This window comes from Pyricularia oryzae, chromosome 7 (assembly GCF_000002495.2).
Source record: "Pyricularia oryzae 70-15 chromosome 7, whole genome shotgun sequence".
Classification (NCBI taxonomy): domain Eukaryota; kingdom Fungi; phylum Ascomycota; class Sordariomycetes; order Magnaporthales; family Pyriculariaceae; genus Pyricularia; species Pyricularia oryzae.
The window spans coordinates 1,644,599-1,658,825 of record NC_017854.1 but is presented as its reverse complement, the minus strand read 5'-3'; the positions used below and the strand labels follow the sequence as shown (position 1 = coordinate 1,658,825).

Sequence of the window (14,227 nt, the reverse complement as noted above, 5' to 3'; positions counted from 1 at the left end):
ACTGCCGAAACTTTTGTTGAAACCAAGCATTTACCGCATTTGCCAATAGCGGCCTGGCGGAATGGGTGCTGTCGGTCCAAAGGGGCAGGGCACTCTGGGCAGGTCAGGCCAGGGTCCATGTGACGTAAGGTCCAATGACGGCCCGTGGGCATCAGCTGCAGTGTAATGCAGCAGCGCCGATCTGGTGCGTGCACATACCTGCACGCATTTGTGCTGCTGTTGGGTTGTTGTTGTTGTACGGTTGACGGTAAACCCGCCTGCACACGGCTTGAGAACGGACCCGGTCTGCTCCACTAAAGATAACGGATGGCAATGGAGCTCAACTAAACTGACTGTACGAAAGGAGCAAATCACTATTACAGATTCTACCAGGAGGAAAACTGCACCGTAATTCTCAGAATGAGGCACAACCGAGACACAAAAACTGAAAACAGCAAAAAAATAGCAATACAGAAGAGAGAAAGATCGAGGAGTACAATGGGGCATTATGGTGGTCGCTTCTTTCAAAGCTTCTTTCACGACATCGCCTCTGTGGAAAACATAGCGCAAATGCCGCCGTAACGATAGAGAAAGGGGAAAACAAGAAAAGCACCAGAATCATCATCATATTGAAATTGATCATTGATTACTACCAAGTCCCTGGAAACGGACAACCTGCACAGCACTCTTGCCAGGCTCCCCAAAAACCGGCGCGCCCACAGAAAACACTACTACCCCGCCTTGACGACCGCCCGCAAAACCACAGCTCCTAGTCCGTCGGGGTTGTCATGGATCCAACGAGCCACAGCTCCCGCAGCAGAGCTCCGGCCGAGGCCGCACCCACATGTTTTACCGAGGGCGGAACTCAAGGTTTCGGGACTGCAGCCCATTTCCATCCCACCAGAAAAACCTTGGCCCTGAGCAGCAGCGGCCTCGGCCTCGGCAAAGATGGCCTCGCCGTTGGTAATAATGTCAGTGACGACACCTCCGGTCAGAACAACATCGCACATCATTTAGAATCACACGCTGCCGAAAGCGAGGCCCCCAATGGCGTAGCAATGTCTCCCTCGGCCACATTTTCCCCAACGTCGACTCTCCCCCCGCGCCAGATCACGAGGCCCCGCACCGCGACGTCGACGGCCGAGATCGACAGCACCATCAGCAGGCCCGGCGCTGTGCGCATCAATGTGAAAGGCGCATTCATTGTGGACGGTACACAAACGCCGGCGACCCCGTCCGGAAACGGCAACGGCAACGGTTTGTTGACCGGGCGCAGTTCGCCGGACCACCACCAGACCCAGGATATTCGACTCCCAAACCACACGGCCGTTGTGAGCCATGTCGCCATTGACGTATGTTTTTCTTTCTTACTACTTATCAACTCCTTTGTTCCCTAGAAGGCGCATCAAACTTTGCTTGCGCGTTTACCAACAAGGTTCGGCTACTAACACCACGGGCGCACCGGATGGCAGATTGGTGGCTCCCTCGCCAAACTAGTCTACTTCTCGCGCGAGGCCGATTCCACGGATCCTGGAGGCCGCTTGAACTTTACGAGCTTCGAGACGGACAAGATTGAGGAGTGCTTCTCTTTCATGCGCCGCCTGCGCGACGAGCAGCAGCCTCTCAACGGCTCCGTCCCGAACAAGCTATGCGTCATGGCGACTGGCGGCGGCGCCTACAAGTACTACGACCGGATACGGGAGGCACTGGGCGGCGAGATTGACGTGCTGCGCGAGGACGAGATGGAGTGTCTGATCATCGGCTTGGATTTCTTCATCCATGAGATCCCGAGGGAGGTTTTCACGTACTCGGAGACAGATCCCATGCACTTTGCGACACCCGGGTGCGACGACGACGGGAGGGAGATATACCCGTACCTTTTGGTCAACATCGGATCTGGGGTTTCGTTTCTGAAGGTCGAGGGTCCCAGGAAGTACCAACGCGTCGGGGGAACTTCCCTGGGGGGTGGCACACTGTGGGGCCTATTATCGCTGCTGACGGGCGCGAGGTCCTTTGATGAGATGCTGGACCTTGCCTCCAAGGGAGACAACTCCCGTGTGGATATGTTGGTGGGTGACATTTACGGGACGGACTATGGCAAGATTGGGCTCAAGAGCTCGACCATCGCGTCGTCCTTTGGAAAAGTTTTTCGCATGAAGCGGCAGGCCGAGTCGGCAGCCGAGGACTGCGGACCGGGGTCTTCAGAGGTGGGGTCCGAACAGGGCGAGGACGTCACCAACGGAGATGGGGATGCCGACGAGGACGGCGGCGGCTTCTCGGCGGCCGACATGTCGCGGTCGCTGCTCTACGCCATCAGCAACAACATTGGGCAGATTGCGTACCTCCAGTCGCAGATCCACAAGCTGTCTGCCATATACTTTGGCGGGTCCTTCATTAGGGGCCACCCGCAAACCATGAACACGCTCAGCTACGCCATCAAGTTCTGGAGCAAAGGCGCGTCGCAGGCATACTTCCTCAGGCACGAGGGCTATCTGGGCGCCGTTGGAGCCTTCCTCAAGAGGCAGCCGCGCAACTGGGGCAGGAGGGGTAGCTTTGAGGAGAGCGCCACGAGGAGGATGAGGGAAAGGGGCACCAGTGGCAGTGTCTTTGGCGCTAGGGAGGATGAGGACCAGAGGCCGGTGGAGCCGGTCATGCCGAGTGGCGCGGCCGAGTAAGCAAATCGAGACGCTCGAGGCAGAATGTGGCACCGAACACTGCCACCGGTCTCTGCCGCGGCTGTTGGGTCCGGCCTGGTTGAGGTGAAGCTTGGCGGCTCCGCTAGTCTACTGTGCTGTTTGTTTCCTAGTTATAATGCGGGTTACGATTATGGATCCACAGAAAAGACGGCTTCTTTCACAGAGCACGTGTGCAGCCAGGAGCATCTCAGGACTAAGCCACCGTTGCGGCTAGCTCTTTAACCTAACGGTCAAGAGGGGCTCCTCTGCCAGGCTATTTGTTCGCAGAGGCTTCAGCTGCCAATAGAGGCAAACAATCGGGAGCGCGACGAGAAGGGGGGTAGGTGTGTGAACAATTAAGAGCCGTCGGCTCACGTGGAAGAATTCCGGTCATCCGAGACCGTTTTCACTGTTCAGCTCTCCACTCGTTCTGTCACATCACAATAGAATTAGCATCGGCGGAATATTGTTTTGGCGAGCATTTTCTTTGTTTGTTCACATCATCCCGCCGCCCGCCCTACACGTTGCTTTTGGCGATCAACCGTTTTAAGCGTGAATGGGACTGCGGGAGGCCGATGATCGAGCTATAACTTGCTTCCGCTACACGCAGATCTGGGGAGGCCAAAGCACAGCCGATTTGTTTCTAGAATAGATTGTCATCAACGACGATCTACATGCTTTTTCTGTTGTTTCTAAGAAATTTATTCCAAGACTGAAAGATCCAGAAACAGGCAACACGAAACAAGCCTAGCGCTGGATTTTTGCAAGGGAGGCAAGATGAGGGAGGATGCACATCTGTCTTTGCTTTCAAAAACAAATGGCTCGTATCTCTTCTGCCCGCGAGCGCCAAGTATGATACCAAGGGAAACGAGGCTATTGGGTTTTTTTTTTTTTTTTTTTTTTTTTTTGCTAGTTCTAAGGTGGCTTTTTGTTCTTGTTCTTTGTCCCACGCAAGGAGGACGGTCAGCTTGCGATGCGGAAGGGAGCCACGCTAAAGTACGCGTGGCAGGCAGAGACATTCTTGTGGATTCCGATTTGCAGGACATGGACTTTCAGCTCTCGGACGGACTTTTCGTGACTCAAAGCCCATCACTTCCAGATTTTGCTTTGTGAAACCCTCATACGGGGAGGACAATACGATAGAGACCTAAGTGGACTGACGGATTTTACTAGGTCTAGACACTAGCCGGGGAAAAGATCATTTCAAGAGTGTCGTTTGTGACTGGTGGATGTTCCGAGAGGATTTGCGGAGAAAACAGGAACACAAAAAGACCATTGGCGTTCCTTCCTTCCTAAGCTTTGTTTATCTAATTTCTGGGGCAAGAACAAAACAACGAGATCCCCGCCCTGAAGGGCAGGCAGACTGCCCTCGACCGATGGACTAGGCTAGCACGCAAGCACTTAAACCCGCTTGTTCCAACCGAACCAGGTCCAGCCGCAGCCCTTAGGTCGAAATCGAAGGAAAGCCACCATTTGCCCCAAGTAGGGCCACGCGAAAAGACGACGGCCCCTGGGACTAGTGGCTCTTCCACACGTTGCTTACACAGAGCGAAGACTTGGCGAGGCTTTTGATCCAAAACATACTGATGAGAAAGAGAAGGGAAGAAGGGAAACAGGTCCAATCTCGACTTTTTGGTCTGGGTTCACGCCCGTTGGTTGGTCCGTTATGGTTCGTGGTCTCATGTCTATATCCCACTTGTGTTCCAGCCCTAAGCCAACTTGGTCTGTGTCGTTGAGGTGGCTTGGGTGGTTGGCTTTCCCCCTTTTTACCCCGTTTTTTTATTTGGTTTGTTTTATTTTTCGCCTCCACGTCTAAGTTGCAAGTGGTTGTGTGGGCTATTTTGGTCAATGATATATAAGTTTATATGATGCCGCTCACGGTCCAACTCCCCAGATTGCCTCTTCATTATCAACAAAGTCTCGGCTAGTCACTCTCTGTGGACAAACATCTGGTTTGGGTGATAACGCTTTCCGCCGCAGACCATCCAGATACTATCCCGTTCCATCTCACAGTCTCCAAGCCGTCTGTCGGACAAGGGTCGTGCCGTAGCACTACAGCCAAAATGGGTCTTCTGCCTCTTACTTACCGTCGTCCCGAGTTTATTCCCAAGCCGGATGAGGTGCGGCCTTCAAGTCGTGCCACGACCAACTCGACCGATAGTGGCAGCTCATCCGGCATCGACGAGAAGGCCGGGACTTCGGTAAAGTCGGGTCAGTCTGGGATGAGCAGGGGTATCCCCTCGGCTCTATCTTTTGACAAGATCATTGAGGGGGGTACCTGTCCTGTAAGTGCTTTGAGGTCCAGCTGTCTTTTTTTTTTTTTACATCAAAACAGACCAAAACTAACTCTGCTCTTCCAGCCGTGCACCGTTCGTGACTTTATGAACTACCTCATCTACGTCGAGCGTGCGGCCGAGAACCTGCAGTTTTTCCTCTGGCTGCGCGACTACAAGACGCGCTTCGAGGCCGCCTCGACTTCGGACATTGCCCTGGCGCCGGAGTGGACGCAGGCCAAGGAGGACGAGCTGACGGTCAAGCTCCAAAAGGAGCACACGGAGAAGATGCGCAAGGAGCCCGCCGCCGCCACGCAGATTTTCAAGGGCACCGACTTTGACAAGAACGCCGCCGCCGCCGCCGAGCGCAACGAGTCCGACTGGGGCGCCTCCCAGTCTGGCGATGGAGAGTCGACAATCATCGGCTCGCAGTCGACCAACTACAAGGCCCAGGCCCAGGAGGCCTTTACTGCGGCCGGTGCTAAGCAGCCTTGTAAGTCATGACCTTTTTGACACACCTACCTGCATTTTTTACATAGTTCATAGCATATAGCGATGTCAGTGTCAAAGACGCTAACCATTAAACGCATCATTTAGTCACCATCCAGCCCTTCCGCGAAGAGATCGACCGCGTCATTGCAAACTACATCGTCGAGGACTCCCCCCGACAGCTCAACCTCGCCTCTCGCGAGCGCGACGTCCTGGTGCACGCTCTCGCCTACACGACACACCCCAGCGCATTCCGGTCCGTGGCCAGGACGGTGGAGCACTCTCTCCGGCGGCAGGCGCACCCCAACTTCATCCGCTGGAGCATCTGCAACGGCAACCCGGCGCGCGTCTTCTTCGCGCGGGCCCTGGGCGTGTCCCTGATCGTGATCGGGCTGACGGCCTCGATAGTGCTGGCCCTGTCCTCGGCCGGGCGTGGCTACCGGGCCCTGGGCGCCATCGGCTGGATGCTCGGGGTGTCGACGCTGGTGGCGGCGTACAAGGGCATGTGTGTGGTGCTCCACGGCATGCACCACCGGCACGTGCGGCCGTGGGAGCTGTTCGAGACGGACGAGCGCGACGTTGAGGTGGTGGGCGAGGACGGCGGCCGCATGAGCAAGGGGTCGTTTGACTCGTTCGGCAGCGGCAACAGCTACGAGGATGAGCCCTGGGTCGTCAAGTACAAGAAGCGCAACATTGTCCGCAAGATCTTTGACCGCGAGGTCTGGATCCAGGAGCCCGCGCTGAGGCAGATCCAGGACACCATCTTTGTGCAGGCCATGTTGGCAGCTTTGCTTGCTTCGGGTCTGTTGGTTTTGATCTTTGTTTTGGTGCCTGGTGGTGATTTCTTTTGATCTGTTTCGTTTCTTGCCTTCAATTTGGACCATCTATCTTTTTTTTTTTTTTAATTGGTTTCCACGATTTTTGATATCCCGAGGTCTATGCCATGTTCGCCTCCTGCTACCACTTTTTTGCCCCCTTCTCAACTATCTTCTTCTTAGACTTGCGTCTATGTTTTACATTTCTTTCACATATATGGCATATTTTTATCAAATCATTAATATTCAAGCCTTGAATTAATCCTTCGTCATGAGCTACGTAGAAACCTCAGCTACTTACCCCCAACGTAGTGCAGTCGCCCTAGACTCGTCTGTAATTCGTACTGTAGTCCCAGTTCAATTTTAAAAGCACTATAGTAGGGTTTGGATATTTTCTAGGAACATACTCGTGCCTTTTTTCCATTGACGCGTGGCTCATCAACGCTTGTAGGCCGCTTGACAAGTAGCACAGGACCGAGCAAACAATGACCAAATTAGCAACGTTACAATTGCACTTGTATGAGACGAAAAAAGAACAATTGAAATTAGAGTGTGGGCTTTGGCTATGGCTGCCTAGTCCATGAAAGTCAAGAAAAATACGAGAAAACAAACCCCATAACGCGTTTGTTAAGCCTTGCAACTCCTGCGTGAGCAGCCACTGCCTCACAAACCTACCTAGATAAGGAGGAAAAGGCAAGTAAAAAGAAGAAAAGAAAAACATGAAAACCTAAATCATCTTCTTGTTCCTAGCAGCAGCCAAAGCCCTCCCGCCGTCAAATGTGGTCGCTGGCAAAATGAGCAGCTCATCAGCCACCGGCGCCGCCTTGCCTCCATCCTGCCCATTTTCCGCAGACCCCTGAGACTTGTATTGCCCATCCCTTCCCTTATCGAGCCCCTTGGTTCCCTTGGCCGACATCGGCGACGCCGGCATCTCGTCCTCAAACTTGCCCTTGGACGACTCCCTCGGCGAGAGCTCCTCTACCTTGGGCGTCGTGCGCGCAATGTCCCAGACGGACAGGACGGGCGAGTCGTCCACACCGTCGTCGCCCCTGCGAGCACCGCTCCCAGCCCGCCGCATGTCGGCAAAGCTCTGCTTCCACTTGACGACGTGCAACGGCGATGGCATCAGGTCATCCCTCTGCTGTTGCTGCTGCTGCTCCTCCTCCTTCTCCTCCTCCTTCTCCCGTAGCTGCTCGACACGCCCAACCCGGACGCCGTGGTAGTCCCCCACAATGTCGGCGAGGCTGGACCTCCGCGAGCCGCTGCTGTGGCTCGACGCGGGACTGCCGCCGCCCGGGGGCGGGAACGGCGTGCTCAGGCGTCGTCGGCTCCAGGCCCGGTCGCCCAACCCGCCCGTCGCGGCGGGTGCGGGCGCGGCCATCTGGCTCGGGTTCAACCTGCATGTCGATGGTGACGAGGGCGATACGTCGAGGATGCTGCTGCCGACGGTCGTTGTGGATTGGGGGCTCGGCTCTGCCGTCGATGCCGACCAAGCACTCACGCGGATGTTGTCTGGACGGTAGGCCTGGACAGGGGCGTTGTCTGTAGAATAGTCGCCATTGCCACGCACGTTGCTCCGGCTGCTCGATGGGTGCATGACTGGGGTTGCGGCGACAGAGTCGGAAGAAGAGCACGGGTACGCCGCAGAACCGGCACCGTGATTGTTGCAGTAGACCGTCATCGATGCACGGCGCGGCCTTTCGTGGAAGAAGCGGTCCTTGGTCGGCGACGTGGTGGGCGAGAACTGACCGTTGGGGATGACGGCGTCGAATCGAGCCCAGTCGACGGGCTTGCTGCTCGACCGCCGTCTCTGGCGCAGCCCATCGTCGGCAGGCGAGAGCGGAGAGGCCGGCACCATTGCGGAAGGCTGCTGGTAGGCGGTGCTCCCTCCCGTCGCACCCTGCTCGCTCCTCGGGTGTGGGCTGTGGACGAACTGCACGCGCATGATCTCCTCCCGTCTCTCAACATGGTTGCCGAGCCCAGCCAAGGGCGAAAGAGGAGGGGGAGGTGGAGGTCTTGGCCTCTGCGGTCCGGGCCATGTCTCATCGGACTCAGGGGCCTTGATGACCAGGACGCCGTCGTCCTTCTTGTGCTTGTCTTTCTCTGCCGTCTCCTTGGCCATCCGTGAGCGGCTCCAACCAGATGTGAGGTCGCTGCGACGTCTGTAGAGCTTGCAGCCGAGAAATACCAGCAGCCCAAAGGTGGCACAGCCAGCGAGAGAGCCCATCGCGACGGCTGCAGTCTTGCCTCGGTTCTTGCCGCTATCAAGAAACGCAGGGCTTCCGGGGTCGCCGGTTCCCATACCCTGGATTGCATAGCGCTCTGCCGCAGCAGCGTCCACGAGGGAATACACCGAGATGTGGTCCAGGCCGCCGCATGCAAGGTTCTTGTCCCCAGCGCAGGGGGTTGAGCAGTTGCTGGATCCGACCGATCTGGCTTCGGGGGATAGCTTCGTTGCACAGTAACATTCCCTGCATGGCAATAAGGGGAAGTTTGTTAGTCCATGTCATATTTGACTGCCACAAAACACTTTCACCAAGCTCACTCACCGTCCCTCGCCGACGGCTACAAAGCTGTAAGATTCTACTCCTTTGCCCAAGCTGGCCCTGACACACGCCTCCAGGCATTTACTCGTAGTCAACCCATTGGCTTCGGCGTTGCTCAGCGGCATCTTGACTTCGAGCCCTACATCTCCGTCGTTGTCTGGTCTCCTGTAACAGCCCTGAAGGCCATACCCGGCATGGTTTGCCGGCTGGGTAGGCCTCGCTCCGAGGTGCGTGGTGATGGTCTGGGTCAGAATCATGCTGGTAGTGACCGTCACGTCCGAATGGGCTTCGTCGCCCCGAGCCGGTGAGGCAAGGAGAAGGAGGATGAACCCAAGATCGATAGGCCCTAGGCCTTTTCGTTTCCGCACGCTGGCGAGTGCATGCATTTTTCTGCTCAACAGGTACTCAAGTCACGAGCATGCCGGGAGCTTGATGTTGGTCATGGTGGTTTTGGACGTCGTCAAGGTTAACCTCGACGGGCCTATCCCAGGGGTCAAGTATCTTTGCGTGCGTGATATTGCTGGTTCCATGAGGGTGTGGTGAAGACAAAGATATGATGAGCATGTCACCGCGAACAAAGAACAGCAATCGGATCCGGTCTGGGAGCCGGATTCGGGGGCCTTTTTTTTCAACATATTGTTCCTTGGCTGGCGAGGAGTGACGGATATGACAATGAACTTTTTAGTCATTCAGGTGTTTGTTCGTTCGTCTGGTGTGTTCATTAACAGAGATCACAGGATTTCACACACCCTGCCAAAGTCCTTTCATGTCGGGGTCTTCAAGGCGGAGAGGTGTCCAAGGGCTCACTTACATACCTGTCCATGTTACCCCAGGAATGTGGGACATCAAGATAAGCATTCCGATCTAGCCCCCATATAAATTATACACAGATGCAGGGCTGCTGCCACCTCTCCAAGTGGTGCATTCCATGTAGCTCGTGGTATTGGCCTTCAACCTTTCTTCTGCAGGGAAGCAGCACACACAGCGCCAGTCATCTAGCCTTGGCAATGCGCCCTGGATGCTTTACTCCGTAGATAAGAAATGTACATGCCCTTTTGAGGAGAGCCCTTGAACATCTGTGAGCAAAGGCGTATGTACGATACTGTTGTTGGCTTGGTCATGGTTACATTGGCGTTTGTTTTCAAGTTGTAGATGCTGTAGTCTCCCGGTGGACCCTTGACCCGAGTTGGGCCTGTATATAGTGGCATCAGTTAGGCATGTAAACCGCACGACCTCGAGATGTTTGGGGACGAGACAGGGACCGAGTGTCTCTTGTACCCGATAAAAGCATGACACGCTGGCACATCAAGCTCGATGTCAGACTGATGTAGAAAAGGCAACATCAGGACGAGGGACAGAACAAAAATCAACCCTCTGCAAGGCTCTACTGCTCGCCAGTTAGTTTGGAGGTGCGATATTGACACTGCCAACAAAGGCGTCCAAAGCTGTCAGTCATTGTGGCATTTCACAGCCAAAAGTTGGCAAACGTAAAGACTCGTATTTGATCAATTCGGATGTGAATGCAAAATCGATCTGTAAGGGTCCTATATTATCACAGGGATTTGTTAGTGCCTTCCAAGAGTCCAAAAAGGTGTTCTTGGACGAAACAATACTCCCGGTACCCCGAGTCGAGCCGCCAAGACGATTCACGGAAAGCAAGCCGAAGACTCCAAGGGGTGTGGGCACACAAAACCATCCATCGCATGGTGACCCCCACGCACTGAATCCGATCCCTGTCGTGGTTTTTTGCTTCTGTCTCTTTTGGGGCCTCATGCTGCCTGCATGCCCTCCAAAATTAACCACCCACCACAGGGCAATTTTAACTCCTACCTACCTATTGCGGTACATTTGAATCCCGGGAAAGAAAAAACAACCTGTTCGATTTCTGCCCCAGCGAATCCCATGCCACACATCACTTGCTTTGTACCATCTCATACTGTACATAATACCATCCCGTTCCGTGTTTTCCCCCACGCGCCACATGCAAAACGAACAAGCATACAGTACCACACCCCCCTTTTGTTCGCAAAATCCCACGCATACTCACACAATCCCTCCCACCCATCAATCGGAAAACCAACAGTGAATGCTGGTTGGTTGCGACAATGAAAAGCCTCCGCTGCCCTCCTTGCCAATCCATCATTCTCCACCCCCCTCCCACTTTCCCGTAGTAAGTAGTAGTGCATCTCGGGCGTCACGGTGCATGCAAATGCAAATGCAGCTTTTTCTAGCGCCGCGACCAGGGCGGGGGCTGAGAAGGATGAATGAGAAGGAGAAGGCAGCCTTTTTTTTCCTGTCCTTTCCAACTCGCTCGCTTGCATGCCGCGCAGCTCGGGGGAGCTCATCCGTGAATCAACCAGCTTTGCAGCCTGGAGCTCCTCATTCGCTCGAGGTAGTTCCCACCGTTCGTTCGTTCGGTTCATCTCGCGACCAAAACCGCCGACAGTCGCGCAACGCGTGCCAAGGTGGCTGGCTATTAATTGAGCCGGGCCTCGTTGGGCTTACCTAGGTACCGACGACACTTTTTTGTTTCCTTGGCCCTGCCTCTTTTCGCCCTGTCCTGCCCTGCCTTGCCCTGTTACAGTCCTGTACCATGTACTTTTCGGTTGTGCGTGCGCGCGGGTATGGGCGGGGCAGGAAGCACGCGCATGCTTCCTCTTATTTTTTTTTCATTTTTTTTTTTCCCTTTTACCGTTACCCACACACACCGCTTCAACTGAACTGCTGCTCTTGATTTTTCCAAGCAATCCCAACGGCCTAGACTCCGACAACGGGATGGGCTTGGTGCGAATCATCTTTCAGGTAGGGCCCCCCGCAAAAAAATAGCAAGACCCTTAGCTGTCTAAGTAGGTTAAAGTGCTTTCAGCTTTGGGATGACTGATTTAGCATTTTGCGAAAACTGGCTGACAGATTAATTCTTTTGTTGAAATTTCCTCTCGACAAAGCAGGACATGTGAATATTTTCAAGTCATGTCAAGTCGTAGCGGCATTGATAGCATAGTAGTCACATTCACCGCCATAACACTGACGTTGAAGCTTCAATGCGATGCTTTGAGTCGCAAGGGGTTCCTAGACTCTGGTACAAGGAGAGAACCCCGAATAGCACACAGCAGGTGATATCCTTGTTGGAGATTTTGTTCTACAATTTCCTTCGATTCATTCAATCATTCTCTCCTGTTTCTCTTTCCCTCTCTCTTTCTTTATTTTTTATTTTATTTTTTAAATTGTGCTCTCCTTTCGTCCCGTCAATCCAAGGCTAATACTTCCGTTCCCCAATGCTACGTGGTATTGATTATCGTCAATAAACTACTTTGTACTTTTCCCCCGACAAAACTTCGCCTAGGATTCTTCGAAAAAAGACTTTCGTCCCGAACAGGATGGGTCCGGACGACAAGTGCTAGTGTCGTAACCCCGCCCGCCCCGATCACGCAGTTCATCCAGCCCACGCCTACGATCGGGCTTTCTTGCCATGGGCAAAATGGATTTTTCCCGGACTTTGATTGATGCATCTGAGTCTGAGAGCCGTCTTTAGAGTACTTTAGCACGCAGAACCGGACCCGGGTCCGCTTACCCTTCAATTGCTGACAACCACGACCTTATTTGACGGTCAACTTGCACTTTTTACACAACAGGCAAGTACTGCCTGTTGTACCAGTGATTCTGCATGTGACAATTGTAAGGGTGGCCTTGCCATGTCCCCCCCTACTCTCTCAGGGGTGTCGACTCCCCCCAACGGTCGGAAACTACCGGGTTAATGCTCGTCGCTCGGGAATCACCGGTGGGCTGGGCTGTGGTTCAAAGCAGGATATCAAACATCTTCGCCCCGACGGGTCCTAGGAGATAAGGCAGCTGCAACATACCTACGTAGTAGTATGTAGTTCGCAATCACCAGAGAAGCTCTTCGGCCCGCCCGCATGTATGTACTTCGCCTAGATTGAGGGTCCTCCTCCCCTTGGCTTCGGACCGAAGAATAGTCTGCGGGTATAAAGTCGTCATCGTGGCCGTGACGGAGAGGGGGAGGAGGAATGGACCAAAAAATACATAAACATAAAAAATAAAATAAAATAAAGAGGCAAGTTCAGGGCTTCAGGGCCCAGGCACGCTGAGCAAATTGCACTCGAGCCGCCACTTTATCCACAGCATCTTCGGTCCATCTACGTAAGGTGCGTTGTAATCAATAACAAATCCTATTAAATGTATTTTACCAAGACTCTCAAGACTACCTACCCTTGCTTGGGTTATTCACCTTACCATGGTAGGTTGTATGCTCCACCAACATGACTACTAATGCTCCCCATATTTACAGTAAGCACGTCCCATGGTCTGGTCTCTTTGTTGACGAACATCGTCGACGACCCTCAATTAGACCGTGCTTTATGCCGACCTTGGATTGGGTACCGTATTATCTTGCTCCAGTAGGTACGTATTTTACAGTACCATGCGGCTGCGAGCCTCACCGGGTCGTATGGATGAAGCTCCGGCGGGTTCTGTCGGCTAATTAACCGGCGACTTTTCCCTACTCTACATGCTCGATATCGGACCTACTAATTGTCGTGATTTTTCTCTTTGTTTGCTGCGGCGCCGGGCTGGGGGATTTTTTTTTTTTTTTTTTTTTTGCCTGGCTGGACCTTGGGGGTCCTCGTCGTCCACTTTTGAAGTCCACATTACTCCGCGCTGGAGATTTGCTGGAGACCTGTTGGGGGCCTGGAGCAAATAAGTAGCAGTAAACAGTGACAGCCCAACGAGTCGGGAAATACCCTATTAATTAAGTAGTACAACCCTTTTCCAGGTAAGATGGGCATCGACGAACCTCCAGGTCGCAAACTCCACACGCAAGTAACCATATGTTGGGCGATGTGGACCAGACGGGCAAACAACACCCTCGCCCCCGAAGTCAGTCCTACGGGGTTACGAGCAGGTTACTGACAAGCTGAGTAGCAATGCATGCTACTGTGTATATACTACCGTATCGTTTGGTATTCTAGACTTCATCCTAGGTAATGACTAAAGACTATACCGAGGGAGAGGTTCCAAAATTATGGGTTTCCGGTATAGCCTCATGTTTTTTCGTAGTCTAGACTTCAAAACTACTTTTAGTAATATGCACAGAAAAGTCTTAGTACAAACGCATGTATCTTAAGACGGGAAGAGAGAAAAAAAAAAGGACGCACGCATGTGGTAAAGCCCCTTGAACGATCGTTTCAAAGGGCTGTTCTCGACACAGCATTGGGTATACGCCGAATATAGACCCGAAGCCTATCCCGAACTGGAGGGAGCTGGCCTGCGGAAGAGTCATTTTTTTCTTTCGTCTGTACGCGAGGCGCGACTGCAAGGAGCAAAGCAGCAGGGACAAGGAGACGAGACGACGTGCAGCCCTGCAGGAAAATCCCAGATGTCATCGGGTCTGGGCCCTATGCTTGGGCCAATCAACCAGATGCTTTAATCCTTGG

The 14,227-nt window shown here is 53.6% G+C and overlaps 4 protein-coding genes across 4 annotated transcripts; 2 read left to right on the top strand and 2 right to left on the bottom strand.

Moving 5' to 3' along the window:
- The first annotated feature begins 380 nt into the window (after positions 1-380).
- On the top strand, positions 381-4,610 carry MGG_17976 (uncharacterized protein). Its single transcript, XM_003720954.1, has 2 exons — positions 381-1,331; positions 1,452-4,610. The coding sequence occupies exons 1-2, from the start codon at positions 768-770 to the stop codon at positions 2,652-2,654; spliced, it is 1,767 nt and encodes a 588-aa protein (XP_003721002.1). The 5' UTR covers positions 381-767; the 3' UTR covers positions 2,655-4,610.
- A 107-nt stretch (positions 4,611-4,717) lies between these two features.
- Positions 4,718-6,389, top strand: MGG_17975 (uncharacterized protein; the record flags this gene model as incomplete). Its single annotated transcript, XM_003720953.1, has 3 exons — positions 4,718-4,939; positions 5,015-5,420; positions 5,525-6,389. 3 exons carry the CDS (start codon positions 4,718-4,720, stop codon positions 6,265-6,267), a joined length of 1,371 nt encoding a protein of 456 aa, XP_003721001.1. The 3' UTR covers positions 6,268-6,389.
- Positions 6,390-6,749: 360 nt separating this feature from the next.
- Positions 6,750-10,408, bottom strand: MGG_02754 (uncharacterized protein). The gene is made up of 2 exons (XM_003720952.1): positions 8,781-10,408; positions 6,750-8,702 (listed from the first exon to the last, which is right to left on the bottom strand). Exons 1-2 carry the CDS (start codon positions 9,161-9,163, stop codon positions 6,959-6,961), a joined length of 2,127 nt encoding a protein of 708 aa, XP_003721000.1. The 5' UTR covers positions 9,164-10,408; the 3' UTR covers positions 6,750-6,958.
- Positions 10,409-12,479: 2,071 nt separating this feature from the next.
- Positions 12,480-13,056, bottom strand: MGG_17974 (uncharacterized protein; the record flags this gene model as incomplete). Its single annotated transcript, XM_003720951.1, has 3 exons — positions 12,480-12,565; positions 12,642-12,752; positions 13,005-13,056. 3 exons carry the CDS (start codon positions 13,054-13,056, stop codon positions 12,480-12,482), a joined length of 249 nt encoding a protein of 82 aa, XP_003720999.1.
- Between the last annotated feature and the right edge of the window lie 1,171 nt (positions 13,057-14,227).